The 25,503-nt window shown below is 35.0% G+C and overlaps 2 protein-coding genes and 1 long non-coding RNA gene across 4 annotated transcripts in view; all 3 read left to right on the top strand.

The window, feature by feature from the left end:
* Positions 1-11,204, top strand: part of LOC127868975 (annexin A4-like) — a 28,945-nt gene extending 17,741 nt beyond the window's left edge. For both annotated transcript variants that reach the window (XM_052411198.1, XM_052411199.1), the window contains exons 13-17: positions 477-577; positions 1,923-2,012; positions 2,512-2,676; positions 8,982-9,170; positions 9,922-11,204. In XM_052411198.1, coding sequence (XP_052267158.1) covers positions 477-577; positions 1,923-2,012; positions 2,512-2,676; positions 8,982-9,170; positions 9,922-10,047 — 671 coding nt within the window. In that variant the 3' untranslated portion in view covers positions 10,048-11,204. The remainder of the gene's footprint in view (positions 1-476; positions 578-1,922; positions 2,013-2,511; positions 2,677-8,981; positions 9,171-9,921) is intronic.
* On the top strand, positions 592-1,059 carry LOC127868984 (uncharacterized). Its single transcript, XR_008044353.1, has 3 exons — positions 592-729; positions 768-805; positions 882-1,059. It is a non-coding gene; the product is annotated as an uncharacterized LOC127868984 (long non-coding RNA).
* Positions 11,205-19,016: 7,812 nt separating the features above from the next.
* LOC127868973 (polycomb protein suz12-like) overlaps positions 19,017-25,503 on the top strand; it is a 41,374-nt gene continuing 34,887 nt past the window's right edge. Inside the window, exon 1 of the mRNA XM_052411197.1 lies at positions 19,017-19,176. Coding sequence (XP_052267157.1) covers positions 19,086-19,176 — 91 coding nt within the window. The 5' untranslated portion in view covers positions 19,017-19,085. The remainder of the gene's footprint in view (positions 19,177-25,503) is intronic.

Genomic DNA, 25,503 nt, shown 5'->3' with positions numbered 1-25,503 from the left:
TGAGTTTATTTTAAATTGTCTTATTTTTGGGTTTGCACTAGACTAGGCTATTAATTGACTAGGCTGAACTTGTATTTTGTGTGCTAACATGACTTGATGTATGTTAAAAGCATAAAACTGATGCTATATGTGGGTGTGTAGGGAATAAGATAATTTAGTGAACAACATTTGTTGACAATATTGGTTGTCCAAAATTACATGTTGAAATAAAAATTGTATTACTTAATAAATGCACACCAAAAATTGTAAAGGGTCAGAAATAAATCTTATATTAGTTTCATCAAAATAAATTTAAACAAATTACATTAAAATGCTATCTATATTAGAAAGGAAAAAAATCAACAACAACAATAAAAACAAATGATTACATTTGATATTATAAAATAGTGTTTTCAAAATAAATAAAAAAATACCATTTAATATTTTCCTGACTGTTTATGTTGCAGTATATAATATAGTTCATGTTTGATTAATAGTTGCACGTCCAGACCAAAAAACACGGGCCACTCTGATAGAAGATGACATAAAAGGCGACACCAGTGGTTACTTTAAAAAGCTGCTCATCTCAGCATCACAGGTGCCTCACATGTAGGATTTTAGTCAATAGTCAAAGAGGTGCCTCGCATGTAGGATTGTAGTCAATAATCAAAGAGGTGCCTCACATGTAGGATTGTAGTCAATAGTCAAAGAGGTGCCTCGCATGTAGGATTGTAGTCAATAGTCAAAGAGGTGCCGCACATGTAGGATTGTAGTCAATAGTCAAAGAGGTGCCTCGCATGTAGGATTGTAGTCAATAGTCAAAGAGGTGCCTCACATGTAGGATTGTAGTCAATAGTCAAAGAGGTGCCTCACATGTAGGATTGTAATCAATAGTCAAAGAGGTGCCTCGCATGTAGGATTGTAGTCAATAGTCAAAGAGGTGCCTCGCATGTAGGAATGTAGTCAATTGTCAAAGTGGAGAAATGGCACTTAATTTATACATGTACATGCGTTGTGTTTTCAAATAACTACCTCTAGGTTATTTGACTAACACGGTCTTTGACTAAAAGTAAAAACTGATTCAGAACCAGTTCAAATTCTTGAGTTTAATGTGTAATATTTGTGTATTTTTTTATAACTCTGATTTCAATAATGATCAATACTTGTGTTAAGAAATTCTGCATTCATATATTTGAAACATTGTAAAATAACAACAAAATCAAATGTCAAAGTACTTGGATAAATAAAAAACACATGTGGTTATATTTCTTCAGTGTGACAATAAACAATGCTGCATAGCTTCACATCCTTTTTTCAGCATCTTTAAACTTATTGCTAAAAGCACTGATGGAAAGTTTAAACAAGATAACAAAATTCTGTTGATTGCACTAAACTGTTTAAATCAAACAAGGACATTTAGAAATGTATTGAATGCTGAATCTTCCCAAAATAGCCAGTGCAGTTTTCACAGGCTAATCAGTGACAAATCTGTCAGCTTTTATGGAACTTTTCGTTCAAAGGAAGTCTCTTCTAAACAAACATTCAGTCTAAGTCCTGTTTTCCCAGAGCGGAACTTATTTTAAGTATTTTGGAACTTTTGTTTGAATAATATGGACTACTTTCTGTACACAGAATGGGCCTCTTAACTCCTTTGTTTGACATGGTATTCGGTAGAATAAAAAAAATAATAATTGTATATTGTATATTTTAACATGTCATCTTTGTTTGGTGTTAATGGGATTAAATTCTAATCTAAAATCTATTTATAATTATAGATGTGTGTCTACAAAATTGTTAAATTTGATAAATAATGTTTAATTAATTAGCAAATACAAATACTAACATGTGCCTCAAACTATTTCAACCTATATTATGAGTAAATGTTTATTAAATCCATACATTGATGTGCCTATTTGTAACATGTAGCTTTATTCTGCCACCAGGGTAACCGTTACGAACTTGACAAAACAAAACTAGAACAGGCTGTTGAAGAGATTGTCAATGCCAATGGGGAGGGAACTGGAATGTTCCAGGTAATGCAGTGTTGTATTGTTTTAGTTTATTTTTCTCAAATGTGAATTTGAGTATGTATAAGAACACATGATAGATATTTCTATCTTTGTGTGTCTCTAAACAAATTTGGTGAGGGATCCCTTGGTTTAGGGTGAAACTCTTCTTTCAATTGCGGTGACCAATACTGGACATTTACCATCTCATTTTTAATTTGTGATAATGATATTATTTTTTTAGATTTATACATAAATAATTATTAACTGTCCAGATACTTAAAAGGGATTTGGATACATTATTTAATTACATTTTTTATTTGTAAGATATTATTTGCCTCTTGTTATATTGTTATAGCAATTTATGTTTTGTTGAAAATAATCAGTTTAGCTCATAAATAGCCTGCACATTTAAAGCTGTACGTTTATTGATTAACTACATGTTTGTTCACATATATGAAGAATTATTTTCAAAAACGAAGCCTTCTTTTTCTCATACATGACCCATGGGGAATTCCTTGTTTAGGTGAACTACACAAAGCTGGCTGATGAAAAGAAAGCAAAGCGTGATGCTCAGCGCCTGTTTGAGGCAGGAGAGGACAGGTGGGGAACTGACGAGGAGACATTTAACCTTATCTTTGCTACTCGGGACTTCTATCAGCTGAGGGAAATCTACAAGCAGTATGTCAAGGTGGGGCATTAGCATTGGAATGTCATTCAGCTTTCTATGTCCCCCACTATAGTAGTGGGGGACATATTGTTTTTGCCCTGTCTGTTGGTTGGTTGGTCTGTTGGTTGGTTGGTCTGTTGGTTGGTTTGCGCCAACTTTAACATTTTGCAATAACTTTTGCTATATTGAAGATAGCAACTTCATATTTGGCATGCATGTGTATCTCATGAAGCTGCACATTTTAAGTGGTGAAAGGTCAAGGTCAAGGTCATCCTTCAAGGTCAGAGGTCAAATATATGTGGCCAAAATCGCTCATTTTATGATTACTTTTGCAATATTGAAGATAGCAACTTGATATTTGGCATGCATGTGTATCTCATGGAGCTGCACATTTTGAGTGGTGAAAGGTCAAGGTCATCCTTCAAGGTCAGAGGTCAAATATATGTGGCCCAAATCGCTTATTTTATGAATACTTTTGCAATATTGAAGATAGCAACTTGATATTTGGCATGCATGTGTATATCATGGAGCTGCACATTTTGAGTGGTGAAAGGTCAAGGTCATCCTTCAAGGTCAGAGGTCAAATATATGTGGCCCAAATCGCTTATTTTATGAATACTTTAACAATATTGAAGACAGCAACTTGATATTTGGCATGCATGTGTATCTCATGGAGCTGCACATTTTGAGTGGTGAAAGGTCAAGGTCATCCTTCAAGGTCAAATATGTGGGTCAAAATTGCTCATGTAATGTCACTTCTGCAATATTGAAGCTAGCAATTTTATATTTGAAATGCGTGTGTATCTCAAGGAGCTGCACATTTTGAGTGGTGGAGGGTCAAGGTCAAGGTCATCCTTCAAGGTCAAACGTCATATAGGGGGACATCTTGTTTAACCAGGTTTTCCAAAGGAAAAAACTGGTTATTAGATTGGCGATGTCGGTGGGTGGGCGGGCGGAACAAGCTTGTCCGGGCCATAACTTTGTCGTTCATTGTCAGATTTTAAAATCATTTGGCACATTTGTTCACCATCATTAGACGGTGTGTCGCGCGAAAGAATTACGTCGATATCTCCAAGGTAAAGGTCACAATTTGTGTTTGAAGGTCAAAAATGACCATAAATGAGCTTGTCTGGGCCATAACTTTGTCGTTCATTGTCAGATTTTAAAATCATTTGGCACATTTGTTCACCATCATTAGACGGTGTGTCGCGCGAAAGAATTACGTCGATATATCCAAGGTCAAGGTCACAATTTGAGTTTGAAGGTCAAAAATGGCCATAAATGAGCTTGTCCGGGCCATTACTTTGTGATTCATTGTGAGATTTTAAAATCATTTGGCACATTTGTTCACCATTATTGGACGGTGTGTTGCGCGATAGAATCATGTCGATATCTCCAAGGTCAAGGTCACAATTTGAGTTTGAAGGTCAAAAATGGCCATAAATGAGCTTGTCTGGGCCATTACTATGTCATTCATTGTGACATTCTAAAATCATTTGGCACATTTGTTCACCATTATTGGACGGTGTGTCGCGCGAAAGAATTACGTCAATATCTCCAAGGTCAAGGTCGCCACAACTAAAAATAGATTGATTTTGAAACAACTATGTGACTATGCACATTTTGATTTTGAGTTGTCTCTCTTTATCAGACTTTTTTTTTCTAATTGAAATCAAGGTCAATTTGACACAAGGGGGTTAACAATACACATTTGGAATTGTCTCCCTTTATCAGACTTTTTTTCAACTGAAAACCTGGTTTTGTGACAATTTTGTCCCTTGTTTCTAGATGCCTTTGAGTAATTTTTTTATCCCCCGCAAAATGGGAAGGGATTTACAATTGGAGATGTCCGTCTGTCAGTTTACCCAACCATCTGTCACTAACTTTGCAGGGCTATATCTCAGAAACTATATAAGATATCAACATGAAACTTCATAGGCGTAAAGATATCAATAAGAAGAGGTGCTATGCACAAGAAACAAAACCCTACACTTTCTTAAATAAGATCGCCATGGCCTAGTGGATAAGGTGTCCGCCTCAGGATCGGGAGGTCGAAGGTTCGAGCCCCATGGGGAGCGTTTGTCGAAGGATGGATGTTTGTCATGGGACTTGTTCCGATATGGCCGGCTCGTGAGCCGCGAGCGTTAAACATGAATGGTTACCGACTTCTATCCGCCTGGCGCCTGGCATATTGATAGGAGTTGGGAGGTACATGGTATACACGCAAAGGTGTCTCATAAGCCAAATTGGCTGGCCCTTTCAATAGGGGTGACACTATAATAAAAAAGACCTTTACCTTTTAAGAGTGATTACATTTTGTTGTTTTGGTATGATGTAACTTTTAAGGGCTATATCTTATAAACGCCACCAGATTTCAACATTAAACATCATGGGTGTATATATATATAAACAAGGAGCATTGCAATGCATAAAAACAATTTTTACGCTAGAATTTATTCTTTAATGATTATACTGCATATCAAGGGATATGCACCCACCCATAAAAAAAAATTATTTGGAAAGGGGATTTAAATTCAACAAATTTGCTTGTTTTTATGCAAGAGGAACATAGCAAATATCTTTGAATAAATGACTTCATTTACAATATCAACATTAAGCACGCATTTATTTATTTTTAACGGAATTATACATCTTTTGAAGATTTAATAAATGTCGCATAATATAACAAATGTTAACTTGAGAACTATAGAATATGTGTTTAATACAATGTGTATACTAGAATTGCACATACTTGATTGTCCAGGCTGATATCACATATACAGTATACATACTTGACAGATTGGCCTGGCTGATATCACATATACAGTGTACATACTTGACAGATTGCCCAGGCTGATATCACATATACAGTATACATACTTTATATATTGCACAGGCTGATATCACATATACAGTATACATACTTTATATATTGCACAGGCTGATATCACATATACAGTATACATACTTTATATATTGCACAGGCTGATATCACATATACAGTATACATACTTTATATATTGCCCAGGCTGATATCACATATACAGTATACAAACTTTATATATTGCACAGGCTGATATCACATATACATTGTACATACTTTACAGATTGCACAGGTTCATATACTCAAACCCGGTTGAGTCGCGGGTCGTTTTGACTCACGGTATTTCATTAGCGCCCTCTGGATTGTGTTTGTAAACAAACCTGCGTGACCTACTTTTGAAATCTGACAGAAAACATCTTTTGCTGCCAGTATGAATAGAGTTTTGGTAAGTAACTACCCAAAAACGATTCAAAACATCAGTTTAAACCAAAATTATGTAAAAATCCATGTTAAAATGAAATTTCCCGTTCAACTTTTTCACTTTTTAAGTTCGTCTGCTTGCGGTTGCTTAGGTCAGACACTACCAATATTATTCTCTTTGTGAAGGGGTTACACACCACCGATTTTTTAAAAATTATTTCGACAGGTCAGGCTCTAAAGCATAAGAATGAATGAACATGAACAGTTATTTGAATATTGAGAAATAAAATTAGACACTGTTTGAACATAACTGTGATATTTATTTTATTTGATGTCTTAAATTCCATATGTTCTAATTGTTATATACGTTATTGATTGTTACTTTGAATGGTATGTCAGATCTTTATGTTTATTCATGTTAAATTTTATATTAGTGTCGTTTAACCTATTTACCGCGAGTCAACCGGGAGGGAAAATAAACAACAATGGCGGACAGTGGTGTTGTTTTGTTGATACCGCAGTTAAAATTGAAGGATTTTCGTCATAAAAAAGCTATTTTCCAATGAAGTTAAGTCAAATATGTTTTGTCTTATAAATTATTTATCTGATATTTGAAGATGGTTTCTAGACGCAAAAGAATATTCCTTAAGTACCGCGACTCACCCGGGTTGCAGGCTAACACATATACATTGTACACACTTGACAGATTGTCCAGGCTGATATCACATATACACTATACATACTTGACAGATTGTTCAGGCTGATATCACATATACATTGTACACACTTGACAGATTGTCCAGGCTGATATCACATATACACTATACATACTTGACAGATTGTCCGGACTGATATCACATTTACATTGTACATACTTGACAGATTGTCCAGGCTGATATCACATATACATTGTACATACTTGACAGATTGTCCAGGCTGATATCACATATACATTGTACATACTTTACAGATTGTCCAGGCTGATATCACAAATACATTGTACATACTTTACAGATTTCCCAGGCTGATATCACATATACATTGTACATACTTTACAGATTGTCCAGGCTGATATCACATATACATTGAACATACTTTACAGATTGGCCTGGCTGATATCACATATACAGTGTACACACTTGACAGATTGTCCAGGCTGATATCACATATACACTATACATACTTGACAGATTGTCCGGACTGATATCACATTTACATTGTACATACTTGACAGATTGTCCAGGCTGATATCACATATACATTGTACATACTTTACAGATTGTCCAGGCTGATATCACATATACATTGTACATACTTTACAGATTGTCCAGGCTGATATCACAAATACATTGTACATACTTTACAGATTTCCCAGGCTGATATCACATATACATTGTACATACTTTACAGATTGTCCAGGCTGATATCACATATACATTGAACATACTTTACAGATTGTCCAGGCTGATATCACATATACAGTATACATACTTGACAGATTGTCCAGACTGATATCACATATACAGTATACATACTTGACAGATTGTTCAGGCTGATATCACATAAACAGTATACATACTTGACAGATTGTCCAGGCTGATATCACATATACACTATACATACTTTACAGATTGTCCAGGCTGATATCACATATACACTATACATACTTGACAGATTGTCCAGGCTGATATCACATATACAGTGTACATACTTTACAGATTTCCCAGGCTGATATCTAATATACATTGTACATACTTTACAGATTTCCCAGGCTGATACCACATATACATTGTACATACTTGACAGATTGTCCAGTCTGATATTGCATATACAGTATACATACTTGACAGATTACCCAAGCTGATATCACATATACAGTATACATACTTGACAGATTGTTCAGGCTGATATCACATATACAGTATACATACTTGACAGATTGTCCAGGCTGATATCACATATACACTATACATATTTGTCAGATTGTCCAGGCTGATATCACAAAAACAGTATACATACTTGACAGATTGCCCAGGCTGATATCACGTACACATTGTACATACTTTACAGATTGTCCAGGCTGATATCACATATACAGTATACATTCTTGACAGATTGCCCAGGCTGATATCACATATACACTATACATACTTGACAGATTGTCCAGGCTGATATCACAAATACATTGTACATACTTGACAGATTGTCCAGGCTGATATCACATATACATTGTACATACTTGACAGATTGTCCAGGCTGATATCACATATACATTGTACATACTTTACAGATTGTCCAGGCTGATATCACATATACATTGTACATACATTACAGATTGTCCAGGCTGATATCACATATACACTATACATACTTTACAGATTGTCCAAGCTGATATCACATATACACTATACATACTTGACAGATTGTCCAGGCTGATATCACATATACATTGTACATACTTTACAGATTTCCCAGGCTGATATCTAATATACATTGTACATACTTTACAGATTTCCCAGGCTGATATCACATATACATTGTACATACTTGACAGATTGTCCAGGCTGATATCGCATATACAGTATACATACTTGAAAAATTACCCAGGCTGATATCACATATACAGTATACATACTTGACAGATTGTCCAGGCTGATATCACATATACAGTATACATACTTGACAGATTGTCCAGGCTGATATCACATATACAGTGTACATACTTGTCAGATTGCCCAGGCTGTTATCACATACACAGTATACATACTTGACAGATTGCCCAGGCTGATATCACATATACAGTATACATACTTGACAGATTGTCCAGGCTGATATCACATATACATTGTACATACTTGACAGATTGTCCAGGCTGATATCACATATACATTGTACATACTTTACAGATTGTCCAGGCTTATATCACATATACACTATACATACTTGACAGATTGTCCAGGCTGATATCACATATACACTTTACATACTTGACAGATTGTCCAGGCTGATATCACATATACATTGTACATACTTTACACATTTCCCAGGCTGATATCACATATACATTGTACATTATTGACAGATTGCCCAGGCTGATATCCGCCATGCGGTGGACAGTGAGACGTCAGGCAGCTACAGGAAGGGGCTGAAAGCTGTTGCACAGAGTGTCATGAACAGACCCAAGTACTTTGCAGAGAGGCTCATGAAGGCAATGAAAGGGATTGGAACTGATGAGGAAACACTCATCAGAATTATCGCTTCAAGATCAGAGGTACAACTGGCTTTTGAGTTCAAAACGAAAATGCAGGCTATTCTACTCTACATCAGTGTCTGGTCTAGGTTTAAGTTGTTTGGTAAGATGCTTTCTCATAGGATGCCTTGAATTATTTTTTTCTATTGGAAAACATGAGTTGCCTATAGTAAAGGAACCCCTAGGCCAATTTTGGTATCACAAGTGTGTCAAATGTTCCAAATGGTGGCAGGAGTACAGTTAGAATATATGCAGATATTATATGGTTAGATTGACTTTTTCAGTAGACTTGTCAGGAACAGCTAGAGGGATTTCATAAAAAACTTATAAGTGTATATTCCCAATATTAAAATGAACCCATATATCAATTTTGATAATTACTGTGTGCATATATGTACATATATTCGTAGAGTACATAGGCAGGTTTCAGTTTTTCAGTAATAGTATCTCAGGAACAACTTGAGAGATTTATGGATAAGGAATTCCAAGACAGGTCGTGTTATATAAGAAACCTTTTGTAAAGGATTTTCTGATGAAAAGCAATTTTATGTAACTAATGGCTAATGTTTGTATGTTTTGTATACTGAGAGCTATTGTATATCAATTTTGAAATCTATTTTAAAAAATGATTTAAATGGGCTTGTTTTTTGCAAACAAATCTTTCATATTTACAATTATTTGTGCAATAATGATCATTAATTGTGACTACTTTTTATGTCACCTTATTGTATTCATCGTTCTCTAACTAGCAAGTGTTTCTGTGTGCTTGCAGATTGACATGGTGCAGATTAAGGCAGAGTTCCTGGAGATGACCCACAAGACTTTGTATCGCTACATCAAGGAGGACACCAGCTTCAACTTCAAGAAGATCCTGCAGGCACTTGTCGGCAGGGACTAGGACCGATGGAATACCATGTGCCTTACTCAATGATACTATGCATTATGTTCGTGACTCAGTGATATAAGTCTTTATGTTTCTTACTTGGTGATACCAGTCTATATGTCCCTGACTTAGTGATACTAGTCTATATGTTCCTGACTCTGTGATCATACCTGTCTGTATATTCCTGACTCTGTGATACCTGTCTGTAAGTTACTGACTCTATGATACCTGTTTGTATGTTCCAGACTCTATGATACATGTCTACATGCTTCTGACTCTGTGATACCTGTCTGTATGTTCCTGACTCTGAGATACCTGCCTATATATTCCTGAATCTGTGATACATGTTTGTATGTTCCTGACTCTATGATACTTTTAATTACGTTCATGACTCGGTGATGCCTGTCTTTATATTCCTGACTTTGTTATACCTGTCTATATGTTTGTTAAGTAATAACTTTTTTTAACGGCCATTTTTCATGACCAAATTGTAAACTCTTTCAGAAAATGTGAGTTCCTGGTTATTCTTGAATCATACTGGGCAAACTGCATGAAGTTGTTCAATATTCTTTTTTTATTTTTGAAGTGTTGATTCTGTATTTTTTTTTGGACTTTTGACAAACTAGAGACAACACTTAATGAAAGAATTAAACTTATGTTTGAATTTTTCATAAGTGTAATTATGGAAATCATGTTTAATATATGAATGTTTACATAATTGTTGCGGTGCTAAACAATTAAACCGCCACATAATAAAACATGCTACTTGTTTTGTTAGGCTAAATATAATTATAAAATCAGAAAACAATATCGAATTACATGTTCATAATACTATTAAAACAATGTTGCACTTTGATTGAGCAAATATTGCACGTTTTATATTGGGCTATGCCAAACTATTTATAAGTTTTTTGTATTGTTTTGTTCATGTTATGTTAATTCAACTGTTAATATTTTTTATATTTTTTTCCTTCATTATACATTCATAACAAAGTGCGTACTTAATATTTATACTGTGTTAAAAAATACATATTAAAACATATTTTCATTTACACTTATCAAATATTGTTGATGCAAAAGCATTCTTGAAACAATGCCCAGCTGGTCTGTCCCATAATTAAAAGTTGTATCAATTGATGTCTTTTTAAAAATAAAATAGCTGATAAATCCTGTTTATTAGTCTGTTGTCATATATAGGCATTAACCCAAGTTTATGTTGTCTTTTAACTGCAAGCAAATGGTATAACCTGACATTTTTATGCCCCCGGATCGAATGATCGTTTTTTTTGTTTTTGGCATGTCTGTCTGTCAGTCAGTCATTCATTGTATGTTTGTGTCCCAAAACTTTAACCTTGGTCATAACTTTTGCAATATTGAAGATAGCAACTTGATATTTGGCATGCGTGTGTATCTCATGGAGCTGCACATTTTGAGTGGTGAAAGGTCAAGGTCATCCTTCAAGGTCAAAGGTCAATTATATGGCTTCAAAGCGGCGCAATTGGGGTCATTGTGTTTCTGACAAACACATCTCTTGTTAGTTTGTAAGTTATATAACCTTATGCAAAGACACATAATAATTACTTAGGATCAACATGAAGGTTACCGGTAATGGAAATTTCCCATTTGTTTATCTATACGTTCTCTAGTAAAAATTTAATTGGGAAAAAATGTATTTCATACGTCTTCATTTAAAAATGCATTCAACCATTGCTTATGTTAGTGATTATTGCTGTAAAAATGCCACTCCATAGTAAAGTTGTCCCATGCTCTCAACATAGATTGAACCGTTGAGATTTATTGATATGGACATAATCCAGCTTTTCAATCTTGTACCTTCCTAATTTATAAATGTATAAGACAAATTCCATAACTGATCACCAGTTGAAAAATTCTTTCCCTATCTCAAAGGTCAATATGAAACAATCAATGGGATTGTACAAAATCATGTGACTGGAAAATCATCATTTATAGGTTAGGTTTAAAATAATGACAAAACAAATTACATGTTGCGCGCAGGATCTTTGTCCAAAGCCAAATGGTTAAGGTTGCTCTTACATGTCAAATATCAAATATTGGCATAAAACTGCTTGTCTGGACTGTAACTTCATCGTTTAAAGGCAAATATGTCCCAGCCTGCTTGCAATAAGCTCAATACAGCTTTGACTATAGTCAACTGTATGTGCATAAGTACCTGCCTTAGGCTTTCAGGACTAACGCCATTCAAACTTGATTTTCAAATAACTTGCCAAAAATGTACCAACATGTCGCATTCAAGACAAGCCTCCGTATTTCATGGGTGAAGGTCATACTTGGAGGTCAAATATCAATTGGGACATCATACAGGTTGTACAGACTGCAACTACATCACTTATCATGCAATTTAAAATTACAAATGTTCACAAGTCGGAGACAGCACGTAAGGTTCCCTCTTCCTATCTCAAAGGTAAATGTCACAATTAGAGGTCGATCAAAGTTCAGACAAGCCACAATACAACTTGCCCAAACTGTAACTTTGTCATTCATCCTGCAACTCTAATACAATCTACCACACATTTTCAGCACGAGGAGACAGCGTGATCGTGTAATCCTGTTTTCCTATCTAGAAGGTTTATGTCAAAATTAAACTATGGCAATAACACAGCTTTGCTGGACTGTCACAACATATTTTTATGCTTTAATGTTGATAAAACTTACTACATGTCTTCACAGCGAAGATACAGTATGTCGCATTTAACACCGTTCTCCTAACCACAAAGTTCAAGGCCTCCTTTTGAGGTAAAATATGCTATTTGACCAGTATACAGCTTGTTGGAACAATAACTCATCATATATATATATATATATATATATATATATATATATATATATATATATATATATATATATATATATATATATATATATATATATATATATATATATATATATATATATATATATAATGCACTTGTAAAAATAACTTGCCACAAATGTTAACCATCATGCAGACGTCAAGCGGTGTAAAAGATTCAAAGTTCAATGCCACACAGTTTAAACGTCGAATTTGAGCATTATACAGCGTGTCCAGATTGCAACTTCATCATTCAGCTTGTTATTTAAAATAACTTATTGTAACTTCATAATGAATCATGCAATTTTAAAACTTATTTAAAAATGTTCACCATGTGAAAAAAAAACATGTTGCGCGCGATTCTTGTGTGTCGTGCGCAAAGGTGGAAATTACACTTAGAGATCAAATGCAAACATTGGACATGGCGCATCTTGTTTAAAAAAAAACCATTGTTTACAGTGTCCGTTTCATGTTGTCAACATGTATATATTTGAAAAAACTTGACACTGAAAACTATGTGTTGCCCGAAACCTTGCATGTGTCTTGGGTGCATCCTTGTGTTATTGGGTTATGGAGGTTTCGGTAAATGACAAGTTCGGTAAATTGATTTATATAGTAAATGCCGTGGAGGTTTCGGTAAATCGGTATAAATAGGGATTATCGCACATTTTGTCGATAAGCGTGTACATTAATTGAGTTCTTTGGCACTAATTAAATTATCTGTTTAAATGTACGGAGTTGATTTTATCAATTTAGAGATGTTTGCAAAGTGTTAATATTAATTATCCAGGCTTGCAACCTATTAATATTCTAATCAAGGGAGGTAAAAAATTTATTTATTAAAAGTTTATCTTTAGGTCATGATCGTTTTGTATTTTATATATGTTTTTAAACAATTAGTTGATAAAAACCTTAATTAAAGCGTATCAGATAAAAAAATAATAATGTGGCTCTTACAAGACGTGGCCTCCACGTGGCAAAAGCTGGGCAACATATTCATTATGTTGGCAAACTACCTCATGTTTATATAATGAGAAATTTTCGTTGGTTTAAAATACTAAGATCAAATATGTTTGTTTCTTATATAAATAAATTTCTCGCTTCTTTTTCCTACAATCAGGTCAGCACATAAGGTATTATTCTTAAAATAATCTAGATATGTATGTTTAGATCGTGAACATGCTTTAACACTGGTGGCCGAGTTTTTACATACACGATCAGTAACTTTCAAACTGTGAAATAAACAAACGTTTTCCTTCTTTAATCATGTTTACAAAAAAATACTGGTGGTGACATCAACGCACGAGCGTGTTCCGCAAACCTTGGTCTGTACAAGTTGGCCAACCTTCTCAGAGAGGAATCTGAGACAGTTGATCTTCATATACGGCTGGTGAGCCAGCACCTTCTCACGAAGATCAGACGGAAGAAATATGTTGCGATACACGGCAGACTACATCAAGCATGGGATGACTACGAAGAGGAGAAGCTGACAACCACTGATCTACTGAGGATCATCAGCCATATCAATGCCCTGGGACCATCCACGCCGGTCCACCACATGCTCGACGCCGACGAGTTTTGAACGATGTGAATGACTGATATGGTTGAAATGTCACATATTAAATTGTACTGTGTCATAAATGTATCTCATTTTTATTAGAAATGAAATTAAATTAAATCAGCATGCGGAAAATCCGAATGATAATAATGTGTCGTATTAATATTGTACTGTGTCAAAAATGAGTCTTATTAATATGTGACTACTCCCTCATTTTTTTAAATGACATGATATATTCAAATATGTCCTTTATATATATATATATATATATATATATATATATATATATATATATATATATATATATATATATATATATATATATATATATATATATATATATATATATATATATATTTATCACATTTAATTGTACTGTGTCATAAATGTATCTCATTTTTATTAGAAATGAAATGAAATTAAATCAGCATGCGGAAAATCTGAATGATATATATATGTATATATATATATATATATATATATTGTATCCATGTTTTACTTGTTGCTTATTTATTATATATGGTAAATAAAACGGATTACAAAGTCAATCAGTTATTACTTTTTTATTCAACGGATTTGTTCAGGCTAAAAATGATATCAGTTATTTTGGCCGTAAAACACATTGTTCCAGTACAGTAGCCAGGTGCCTGTGTATTAAGTTGATAAGATAGTGATCATCACAGCAGCTTGCTATTACACAGTGTATTCATTCTGCTGGCGTTGTGTTAGATGTCATTTTTATCAGTTTTCAATTATGTGTATCTCTTCGCTTAACTCAACGTTCAATGGCACGCGCACTTAACATAATTATAAAACATAACACTATCATTATATTACTTTTTATTAATTACGTAAACGTATCAGAAAGAAATAATAAAACATGTAATATAAAATTCAACATTTGGCTCGTACAAGAGGTGGCCTCCACGTGGCAAGAGCATTGGTTTCATATTCATTATGTTGGCAAACTACCCAATGTTTATATATTGAGAAATTGAGTGTTTATCGGTGGTCTAAAATACTATTGCGCTTTATATTTAAACTGAAATCATTTTTATTAAATCATATTTTACAAGAAACTTTTTAAAATAGCATTAAACTTGATTGAAAATCTTACATTGATTCCGCCATAAATCATTAGTTATTATTACTATTATGTTATTTAAATAAAAGTACCAATTATAAAAAAACAACAGTATTGCATTATTTAAATCGCAAATTTACCTACAATTTCCTAACAGAATTCGTTTTTCAGAGGTAGCTCATTCATTTCCCTTAATTCTTTACCGTAGGCATAGCATTAATTACTCAACTCAAAATTAATCCACAGTTTGCAAATAAATGCCCCTAATGTTATTGTAAGCCAATAATAGGTGTCATTAACACCTCGTTGTAGGTATACCACCTCTATAAAAACCAATTTACCGAAACCTCCACGGCATTTACTATATAAATCAATTTACCGAACTTGTCATTTACCGAAACCTCCAGCACCCGTGTTATTTATCTAGTTAAGTAAAAGATGAACGTATATTCACGTGAACTTACAAAAAGTAACTTAAAATATTGTTTCCTTCCAATCCCACGACTGATCAAGCAAAATCGTCGAGACCCAGAATATGTAAGGATTAAGAAAAATATTGTTTCTTGTCAATGAGTAAAAGAGGTTCTGAAAACACTGATAAAACACTCAATATATATTAACTCTGCATTACTTGATTGCATACTGTTACGAAAAGGATACAAATGTTATCAAGCAGCACATGGAGATGTATCATATGAGTTTTCATACATCTGAGAGGCGTCAACACGACGGTATGCTAATGATACAACAAAAAATGTGCTTGTGGTTTTGGCGTGTAAGCAAATTGACCTTCAAAAGCACGAACATGCCACAAAACATCACAAACACGGAAAAACGTAAGGGCAAACAACATCATAATCGTTATATTGGCCGCTTACTTGTTGTTCGGGCGTGTTGTTGTTTTGACGCCCTTCAAACTTGCCAAAACGCTAGAACGATAAATTTGACGCTTTAACGGGTTGACATATAATGACCGCTGTAACGCAATATTCGAGTTTTAGATGTGTTGTTAATAATCCTGGTGGGTAAAAAGTTGTTGTATTTGCGCCACTACTTCGTTATGTTGTGTTGACGTGTTTGAAGGGCGAAAACACGTAAAAAGTAACAGGTAAATTCAAACTGGAAATGTATCTGTGCAAATAGTTGTCTTCAACCCCCTCGCAGAGATTTGACTGGAACTAGCACAGCCGGATCAAATCAATGTCGTTATAACCAATGACGTTATAATTGCCGAGTCACGTAGTACAATAGTTTTTGCCGTTGTTATCTTAACATTTTTAATGTATGTATTTTTTCTATTCAACATCATCATCTGCATTCTCTTGACCGGTTTTACCGTGGAGGGATGAGGGACGACGATACAGAAATCCTCAACCAGTCAGGTATGTTGTCCGCCGCGGAGATCAGTAATTTATCCATGGGAATGGATGTCCACACTTTTACATTGTTCATTCAGCTTTTCTTCCTACAGCATCGACGTCGACTTCCCAAATAGTGCCCTGGAGAACAGTCTTGCACAAAGAGTCGTACCTGGCGACTTGTACAAACCATGACAGCTTTCGTAGTTTGACGGTCTCCATGCAGTAGGGGCTTTTGTGGACCAACAAGTGTTGTAGTCATGCGTGCAAATGCGCTCTGTGTCCGCGTGAAGTATCCAGGTATCGTAGACGTAAAGTAGGATGGAGACTACGAGGTACTTGGTGGGGAAGCTGGTGGAACTGCTTGTCCACAACCTGCCCAGTCTGGCCATCGCTGCGGTCGCCATTGCATTTCTTATTCGGACCTCAACGGCAAGGGTACCATCCATGAACCAGTACTTGAACCTGGTAACTTCTTCTAACTTCTCCCCGTTTATGATGTTGTATGCACTGTTCAGCATGATCTTCGACTTCTCCGTGCTGACATCCATCCCGTATGCTTATTCTCTTTCATAGAGTCTGTTGGTGAGATCTTGAAATTCACTGTTACTGTCACCCATGAGGTCAAAGTCATCACATAATCAAGTTGGAGATGGGTCTTCCACCGATGGAGATAGAGGTGTGGTGGTCATGGAGAGTATCCTGTGTTATCTTGTCAGGGAAAGGGTTGAACGGGATGAGAGAGAGCAGACATCCCTGACGGACGCCCACTGATCTCCTGAAGAAGTCCGCCCGTTGTCCATTGTAAAGTTGTGCGCTGCTGGCGTTTCCGTAAAGTTCTTGAATGACTTGCACAAGTCTTTCGTCCTGTTTAATCCTCTCATAACATTTCATTGGTCATCATGCCACACGTGGTCGAAAGCTTTCTGAAAGTCAATGAAGTTGCGGCAGAACTCATTTTGGTGTTGCACGTGTTTCTCAATTATGATTTTGAATTATGAAGGAACTTTGTCCATTCCCGGAGATTTTCCTGCCTTAAGACTACGCACTACCTTCTCCATCTCTGTCTTAAGTATGGATGGACCTTCGTCGTCGTCTTCTGGTCTGGGATCGTTTTGAAGGAGACAGGAGTCTGGTTGAAGCGGGTAGTTTTAGAGGTCACTGCAGTATTCAGTATCTGTTTATTTTTATTATTATGAACCTACACTTATACACTATTTTAAAAATATAAAAGAAAATGATACTACTTTTCAAAATATAATACTTAAACAAACAATTTGGAAGGATTTTCTTGTGATTGCAGAGGTTGAATGTGAGAGCATGGAACGACAACTGTGTGTGGAGATTTGTCTTGTGGACGTCTATTTAATGCGCCATCACACAAAACGATATCAAAGAAAACAGGCTTCACCATAAAATCTGTACATCGGAATGCATAAGATTTGCAAAAACTCGAACTTATATGTGGACACAAACAGACCTTACCGATTTCAAATCCTTGCGAAATATTATAACGTTATAACTATAATTATTTTAATGAAGCTTCTACAATTCATACATGAATTAACTGGCTTTAGCGTCGTTTGTACCTATATACGGATTAGATGAGATTTTCCACCTCAAGTAACGGATATAACGATTTCAGCCAATGGTAAAACAATAGAAAATAAAGGGCGTATCGTGTGTGCAGTTCACAGATAAAGTTATTTTAATTTGTGGATCTTGTATCAATAACTGCATGTAATATGCTATATTTATTTTTTCCCAGGCCGCAATATTTTCACGCATCCCAAAAATCTGGCTCCCACTTTGGGACAGTGGCATTTCCCGGGCTAGGTCACTATAAAGTTGTATATTGTGCATAACCCTTAAGCAATTTAAATAAATTGTAAGGCAAAAATAGTGACTGTATTGTTGATGTAGAGGTAGTACTTGTTGGTTATTCTAAATATAAAGTAAAATCAGAGACGTAGAAAATCTACGTCTCTGGTATCAGTAATCAAATATATTACATGCGAATCATTATTTTTTCCCGAAAATATACACTGATCTTTATAACTAATATAAAAAAAATTTCTATTTTCCCGTCAATTGATGTTTTTTTCTTTGCTCATTGAAGAACGACTTTAAGTAACCGGTTGAGCCAAAGCTTCGTCTGGTTACGGGAGTTAGAAAAATTCCGCCGTCAAGAAATCAAGTACACTTTTACTTCTTAGCGGAAAAATGAAACAAAAGAAAAAGGAAAAGGATAAACCTGCTGTTGCCCCTGAAAACAACGAAGCAGATATTGAAAAATTTCTTCAGACGTTTGAAAGTATACCATGTTCGATTTTTTCGTTTTCAATTCGCTCAGATATAAATGAATCCGGGTCGTTTCGCCCTAAATCCCGTTCGCCCCCCGAGTCGTTTCGCCCCCCGAGTCGTTTCGCCCTGGGTCGTTTCGCCCTAATTCCTGGGTCGTTTCGCCCTAATTTTTATACGTATAGCTATATTAAAGGATTTATCTTAGGCTTGTCAGAAGCTGAATGGGATATTGTTTAATACAGTATTATATTATCTTAATTACTGTTTATTTTGTCTTTTGAAATAAAACAAAGTACAAAGTTAATTATATTGCATATATTTTGATAGCTCTAATATGTTTGATAGCTGTAATATGAATAATAAGAATACACATGTATAAACAAAACATTCAACACAATGTCGAAGCACACATACACAATAATTTGACATACATTTTATTTTATCTAGCATAAAACAACTGAGAAAATCACATCGAAATACAGATTTCATTTTATATTTATTAATAAACAAAACTAATTAATCGTAATACTTTACGTTTGTAACACAATGAATCATAACGTTTCCGTTAATTAATTGCAATTAAAATCAAACGGATAATTGAGCAAACATCAAATTTGTAATAATTAAATAATCTTAATTTCCCATATATGATAAACAAGAACTAAATTAAAATTGCAATTAATAATAAAATTTGTATTAAAAATCTTAATTTTCCATATATGTTAAACAAATACTATTCGGAGCGAAAGAATCCTTTACAAAAGCCTAATATTACATAATAATTAAATAAGGGCGAAACAACCCACTTGTAAGGGCGAAACAACCCTGGGCGAAACGACCCGGGGTGACAGAGGGCGAACGGGATTAAGGGCGAAACGACCCGAGACCGATATAAATCGTGTATAAATCATGTACTGTATGCAATATGTTTTCGCGATAATTTTTGTCTGGACCACTATTACAAATTAATTCTATATATGCCTTCAAATAATCTGCTCAAAATCACCTTACATATAGATTGAAATTCAAAGCAGACAGAAAGTATATATACATGTATACTTACTGCCTTCATTTACAATTATTTTGTTCATTTGGTCTTAAAGGAAGCTTATGTTTCTCTAAATAATTGATCAATTCTTATCTTTGATAATAGGTGCTACCCTATTTCAGGGGACAAAAATATTTATAAATTGCACTCGTCCTGCAGGACAAGTGCATTAAAATTTTCACTCGTCCTGCAAACACATGCACTTGTCATTCAAATATGTGTGAAAGAAAGATTGCAAAGGACTGATATGACAAACAATGTTTCCTATATCACTGCTAAAATGCTGCTTACTTAGTTATTCATGCCAGCTGATCACAGAAGAAATGTTAACTTACTTTATTTATGAGGAACACAAAATAAATAAATGAAGACAAATTTGTTTTTTCCTTTTTCTAATGCTTGCGTGCTTTCCATTTCGGATGGTTGAACATCGCTCCTGCCCCCTTTAAAGAACGCTCGTATGTCAGACATTTTTCAGATGAAATTCAGACTGGTTTAAAACCATACTTCGCAGTAAAATAATTCTTTAAAAAAAATCAATACTTACAGTGAATGAAGTCAGATGGTTCCCTGTCAACATGGACACGCAAAGTTTACACCAAAAAGCCAATATTTACTCGGAACACAGTCTCGCATAACAACTCGCACCTGCTGTATGAAATTTACAATTACGATTTCCGGTTCATTCGCGATCTACATTCGGAATAGATATGCTTTAAGAAATGATTTTATTTAATGAAAAAGAGTCTTACTGGTCAGAAAATACATATTTTAACATCAGTTTTTTTTCACTCGTCCTGTAGGACAAGAGCTTTAGGGAAATTCACTCGTCCTTTCAAGATTTCACTCGTCAATACGAGCGGACGAGTGGAATTTTTGTCCCCTGTATTTACAAGCAAAAACTTATTTGATTACTGTGTGTTGAAATTTATACAAATGCAGTGCCTTCCCCAGGATTTTTTTCAGGCGTCCCGGGGCCGATCGGGGATGGATTCCGGAGGGGTGTCCCCTCCATACGTTGATTTTTTTTAAATTTTACGTGTCAATTCACGTTCTGTGGTGCGTTATAACTCAAAGAAAAAACAGCGTCAAAAGACGTCATTTGGTGCGCTATGATTCTTCAAAAAATTCCCCCAGTCATTTAAAAATATATTATTTTTATATTGTTTAATTGTTTTAAAACTTTTCCGCACAGATAGTAAAATCCCGACTCGAACGATTCCTCAATACATGCGTTTCAACCCGACTCTATTACTGTATACTTACTATTTTTCAAGTTTCTATTTATTATCCGATAATCCCGTTTATTCCGTTTTTATCAATCTCTTTCTGGTAAATATTTACGATAAAAGCTTTCAGTTATTTCTTTAACACAAACCTTGCCATTTTTTAAGTGACAATTAATAGATTTGATGAAATATTGCGTCTGAATATGCGTCAATCCCCTGACCTGTTGTGTGCTTGTTAAAACGCTCAATACACGCCATTTGTATGCAATAGACGCGACGTTGTACATGCTGCATAATTTTCGCGCTCTTTTTAATTGAGAAAAAGATTCGACACAAAATAAAATTTGCACTGCTAATTTGAAGCAAAAATATTTAACGTTGCGGTAACATTTACATTCGGAAGTGTGTTTCGGATTAAAAACGCGTTAACATCGACTTACGGGAATGGGTTTCGGATTACAAATTTAATTATTCCCATTTGAGATTTCAACAAATATTAACCATTGCGTTATAAATTCAAAGATAATTTGTTTAAACACTTTACGAGTCGAATAAATGTTTTGACGGAATTATGCATGAAATTCACGTTGTCCACGAGGATCACGGCCGGTTGTCATCATCAGACTTCTAACTATCGATTATCGGACGAAACATTTACAAGTGTGCGTAATTTATTCAACGAAAATTTGTTAAAGCGCATTACGTGTCGAATAAATGTCAGAAAAACGAGGTTAATCAGTTCTTTAAATGGACATGTTGAAATATACATGTACTGGAATTAAATAAATTGTTATCACATAATTGTAACCGGGAGTCATTTGCACAACTTACTCGCTATAATAATTAATTGTTTACCACTTGCAATTAATTTCTCGTATTAATTATGAGTCATAGGTAACACTTGTTTACAGTAAAAAGGAGTAATGATGATGCCCGAAACCGTCTTTAATGTTCTGTACTGTACTAATTACCGGTTTATATTACTCAGATGGTACAACTTCTTACTAATCAAGCTGCGATAAACTCTTACTTCATGCCCGACGTCAATAAAAAATAATGGTCGATAGTTAACCCCGCCCTCATAAGCATTCGCGTAACCGATTGGACGATGAACTTCACAGTATGACGAATGGAAAATTAGCAGATACATCCTTGTCAGCATTTAAATGACCGTGTAATGTGGCTAGAATAATCGATACGCGCGTCATGCTATTCTCTTATCAGTGGATTATCCATTACCCCATGTGGTGTTTATGGCGATTACTTGTGAAAGTAGGTACCGAGCGCTCTTTTAAAACAGGGAATATTGATACACTGATAGGGAAACCTTGATTTTTTTGGACAATCTCCACTTTATTTTACTGAAGAATACACTGATCGGAAAATTTCAAGCGCCCCGGGGACTCTGATTTCGAAATTCAAGCGCCCCGCTAAGGGGCGCTTAAATGGCCTGGGGAAGGCACTGAAATGTGGACATTATTGTGTACCAAAAAATTAAATCTTAATATGTTAATAGGTGCTACCTAATTTACAGGCAAACGCTTATTTGATAACCTGTCCATGTAATGTAATAAAAATTTGGACATTATTGTATCCAAAACATTAAAAAAAATTCAATACAAAATGCATTAAAAAAATGTAACCTTTTTTTTTGCTGGATGAAGTGTTTTTCATCTGCCTAGCTTTTTTGTGTGCTTATTTCGCCTCTAGAATTCAAAGAAAGTTTGGTGGCTGCGGCTTAGTAGATGTGGTGTCCACTTAGTGACTCTTATGTCATACATGCCAGACGTCCCGATCTCGGCGGGACAGTCCCGCTTTTGGGCCCTTTGTCCCGGCGTCCCGATATGAGACGATTTGTCCCGACATTCGTAAAAAACGATGTAAGGTCTATAGGTTCCCAATAAAATTCGCTATTCAAGCTCTGTTTCGCTAACACTTACCACCGCTAATCCCTTTATTGCCCCCAATTAACAATCCGATTCTACTTCTCGTGTGTACCAGTGTTGTTTATGACACCTTATCAGCGATTTATCGGCTAATTATTGATTTTATCAGGCATGCACGCTATGGTGGTCTTCAAGATAGTGGTCGCTTATTTCTATCGATAGTTGTATTATAATGAAATAAATGTTGAAAATGTGTTTGTTTTTGTCTTTGTTTGAAACGGTTTACAAAACAAATCTACGTCATTAATGAGTCTTTTACATTCAATGTTTAGTTCCAAAATAGCGGGATAATCCGAATGTGCAATATACCAAAATCGCAACAAACAGTCCAATAAGTGATACCCATCCTGTCTAGTGTAATTGGGTGTAATTGTAATAAAAACAACAAGGTGCTATGCATGACAGTTTGACCCTACTCCAATGAAGCTAAAAACAACAAGGTGCTATGCATGACAGTTTGACCCTACTCCAATTAAGCCGCGAAAATTGACAAGTAACAAACTGCGCATGGATACATGCTTAAAAAACATCGCAACAAACAGTAAAAGTGGTAAGCTGATGTAACTGTTCGGTAGATAGTTTACTGTAACCCGTACTTTCAGTGTACTGGATAGCCTCCACTGCGTTATTGTTTGCCATTGAAAGTAATATAATGAGTATTGTTGTCGTAATGTTCCAGATTTTGTACTCTAAAAAGATGAATATTATCTTCGTTGTTTGCTATTGTCTTTTTTAATAAAACTGTTATTGTTATGTTTTAGATTTCATGCTTCATATCAGATGTTTTATGTCTTGAATAAAAGTATCAAGAGTTTTTGTTAGTACTATACTGACTACAGTAAAGGTGGAATGATAGATCGTTTTAGGTGTCCTGCTTTTTGGTCAAATGTCCCGACAATTTTTTATGGAATGTCCCGCTTTGGACCTAAAAAATTCTGGCATGTATGCTTATGTATTGATCGTTTAAAGCAAGATTATACGATTTTTTATACGTGTTAAATTGTATTATATGGATAAAATATGTTGCAATTACACAAAATAGGCAAGAAAAAATATACATTGAAGACGAATTTGATAAAATGCAGCAAAGAAAATTAGCGCCCAGAGCAAACTGTGACGAAGATATTTTGTACATATTGTCCTACAATAACTGAAGCATTGGTCTTTTTAGTTAGTGTTTGTGTGTCGAATGAATAGATATCGTTGCAGGAATGTAAGTCATAAGACACTTCCTTTTTTAGGAAATTGGGAATTTTTAACCAGGTTTTCCGAAGGAAAAAACTGGTTATTAGATTGGCGAATGCGGGCGGGCTGGCGGGCGGGCGGAACAAGCTTGTCCGGGCCATAACTATGTCGTTCATTGTCAGATTTTAAAATCATTTGGCACATTTGTTCACCATCATTGGACGGTGTGTCGCGCGAAATAATTACGTCGATATCTCCAAGGTCAAGGTCACACTTTGAGTTTAAAGGTCAAAAATGGCCATAAATGAGCTTGTCCTGGCCATAACTATGTCATTCATTGTGAGATTTTAAAATCATTTGGCACATTTGTTCACCATCATGGGACGGTGTGTCGCACGAAAGAATCACGTCAATATCTCCAATGTCAAGGTCGCCACGACTAAAAATAGATTTTTTTTAAAAACAAACTTTCAAAGGGGGTTAATTTTGTTTGTTCATTTCAAAAGTTCAGTCTGAGTTTTCTCCCTTTATCAGATTTTTTTTTTCACAATGAAAACCTGGTTTTGTGACAATTTTGTCCCTTGTTTATAATTTCAGTTTGGGATCGGGTCAGTTTGCTTTGAGATCGGGTCCGTTTTACGGCCTTTTTGTACACAGCAGATAAACCCCTGATACAGACTAAATTTGCATGGGAAAAATAGTTTTTTTTCCTCAAATTGTTAATTTAATAACCTGTTTGAACATATGATCCTTTATAATTCCATAGCTGACTTTGATAACAGACAGACACATATAAGCTCTCTAAAAATCTATGCAAGGTCACATATGCTTATTCTGTTACATCAAAGTAAATCAATAGAACCAATAAATTAGATCACCATGGCTAAAATTTGTATTCCTTGGAAACTTTGATAGTTCAGGAATCCCTC

The sequence above is a fragment of the Dreissena polymorpha genome, chromosome 2 (genome assembly GCF_020536995.1).
Source record: "Dreissena polymorpha isolate Duluth1 chromosome 2, UMN_Dpol_1.0, whole genome shotgun sequence".
Taxonomy (NCBI): domain Eukaryota; kingdom Metazoa; phylum Mollusca; class Bivalvia; order Myida; family Dreissenidae; genus Dreissena; species Dreissena polymorpha.
This window is presented reverse-complemented; position numbering and strand designations above follow the sequence as displayed.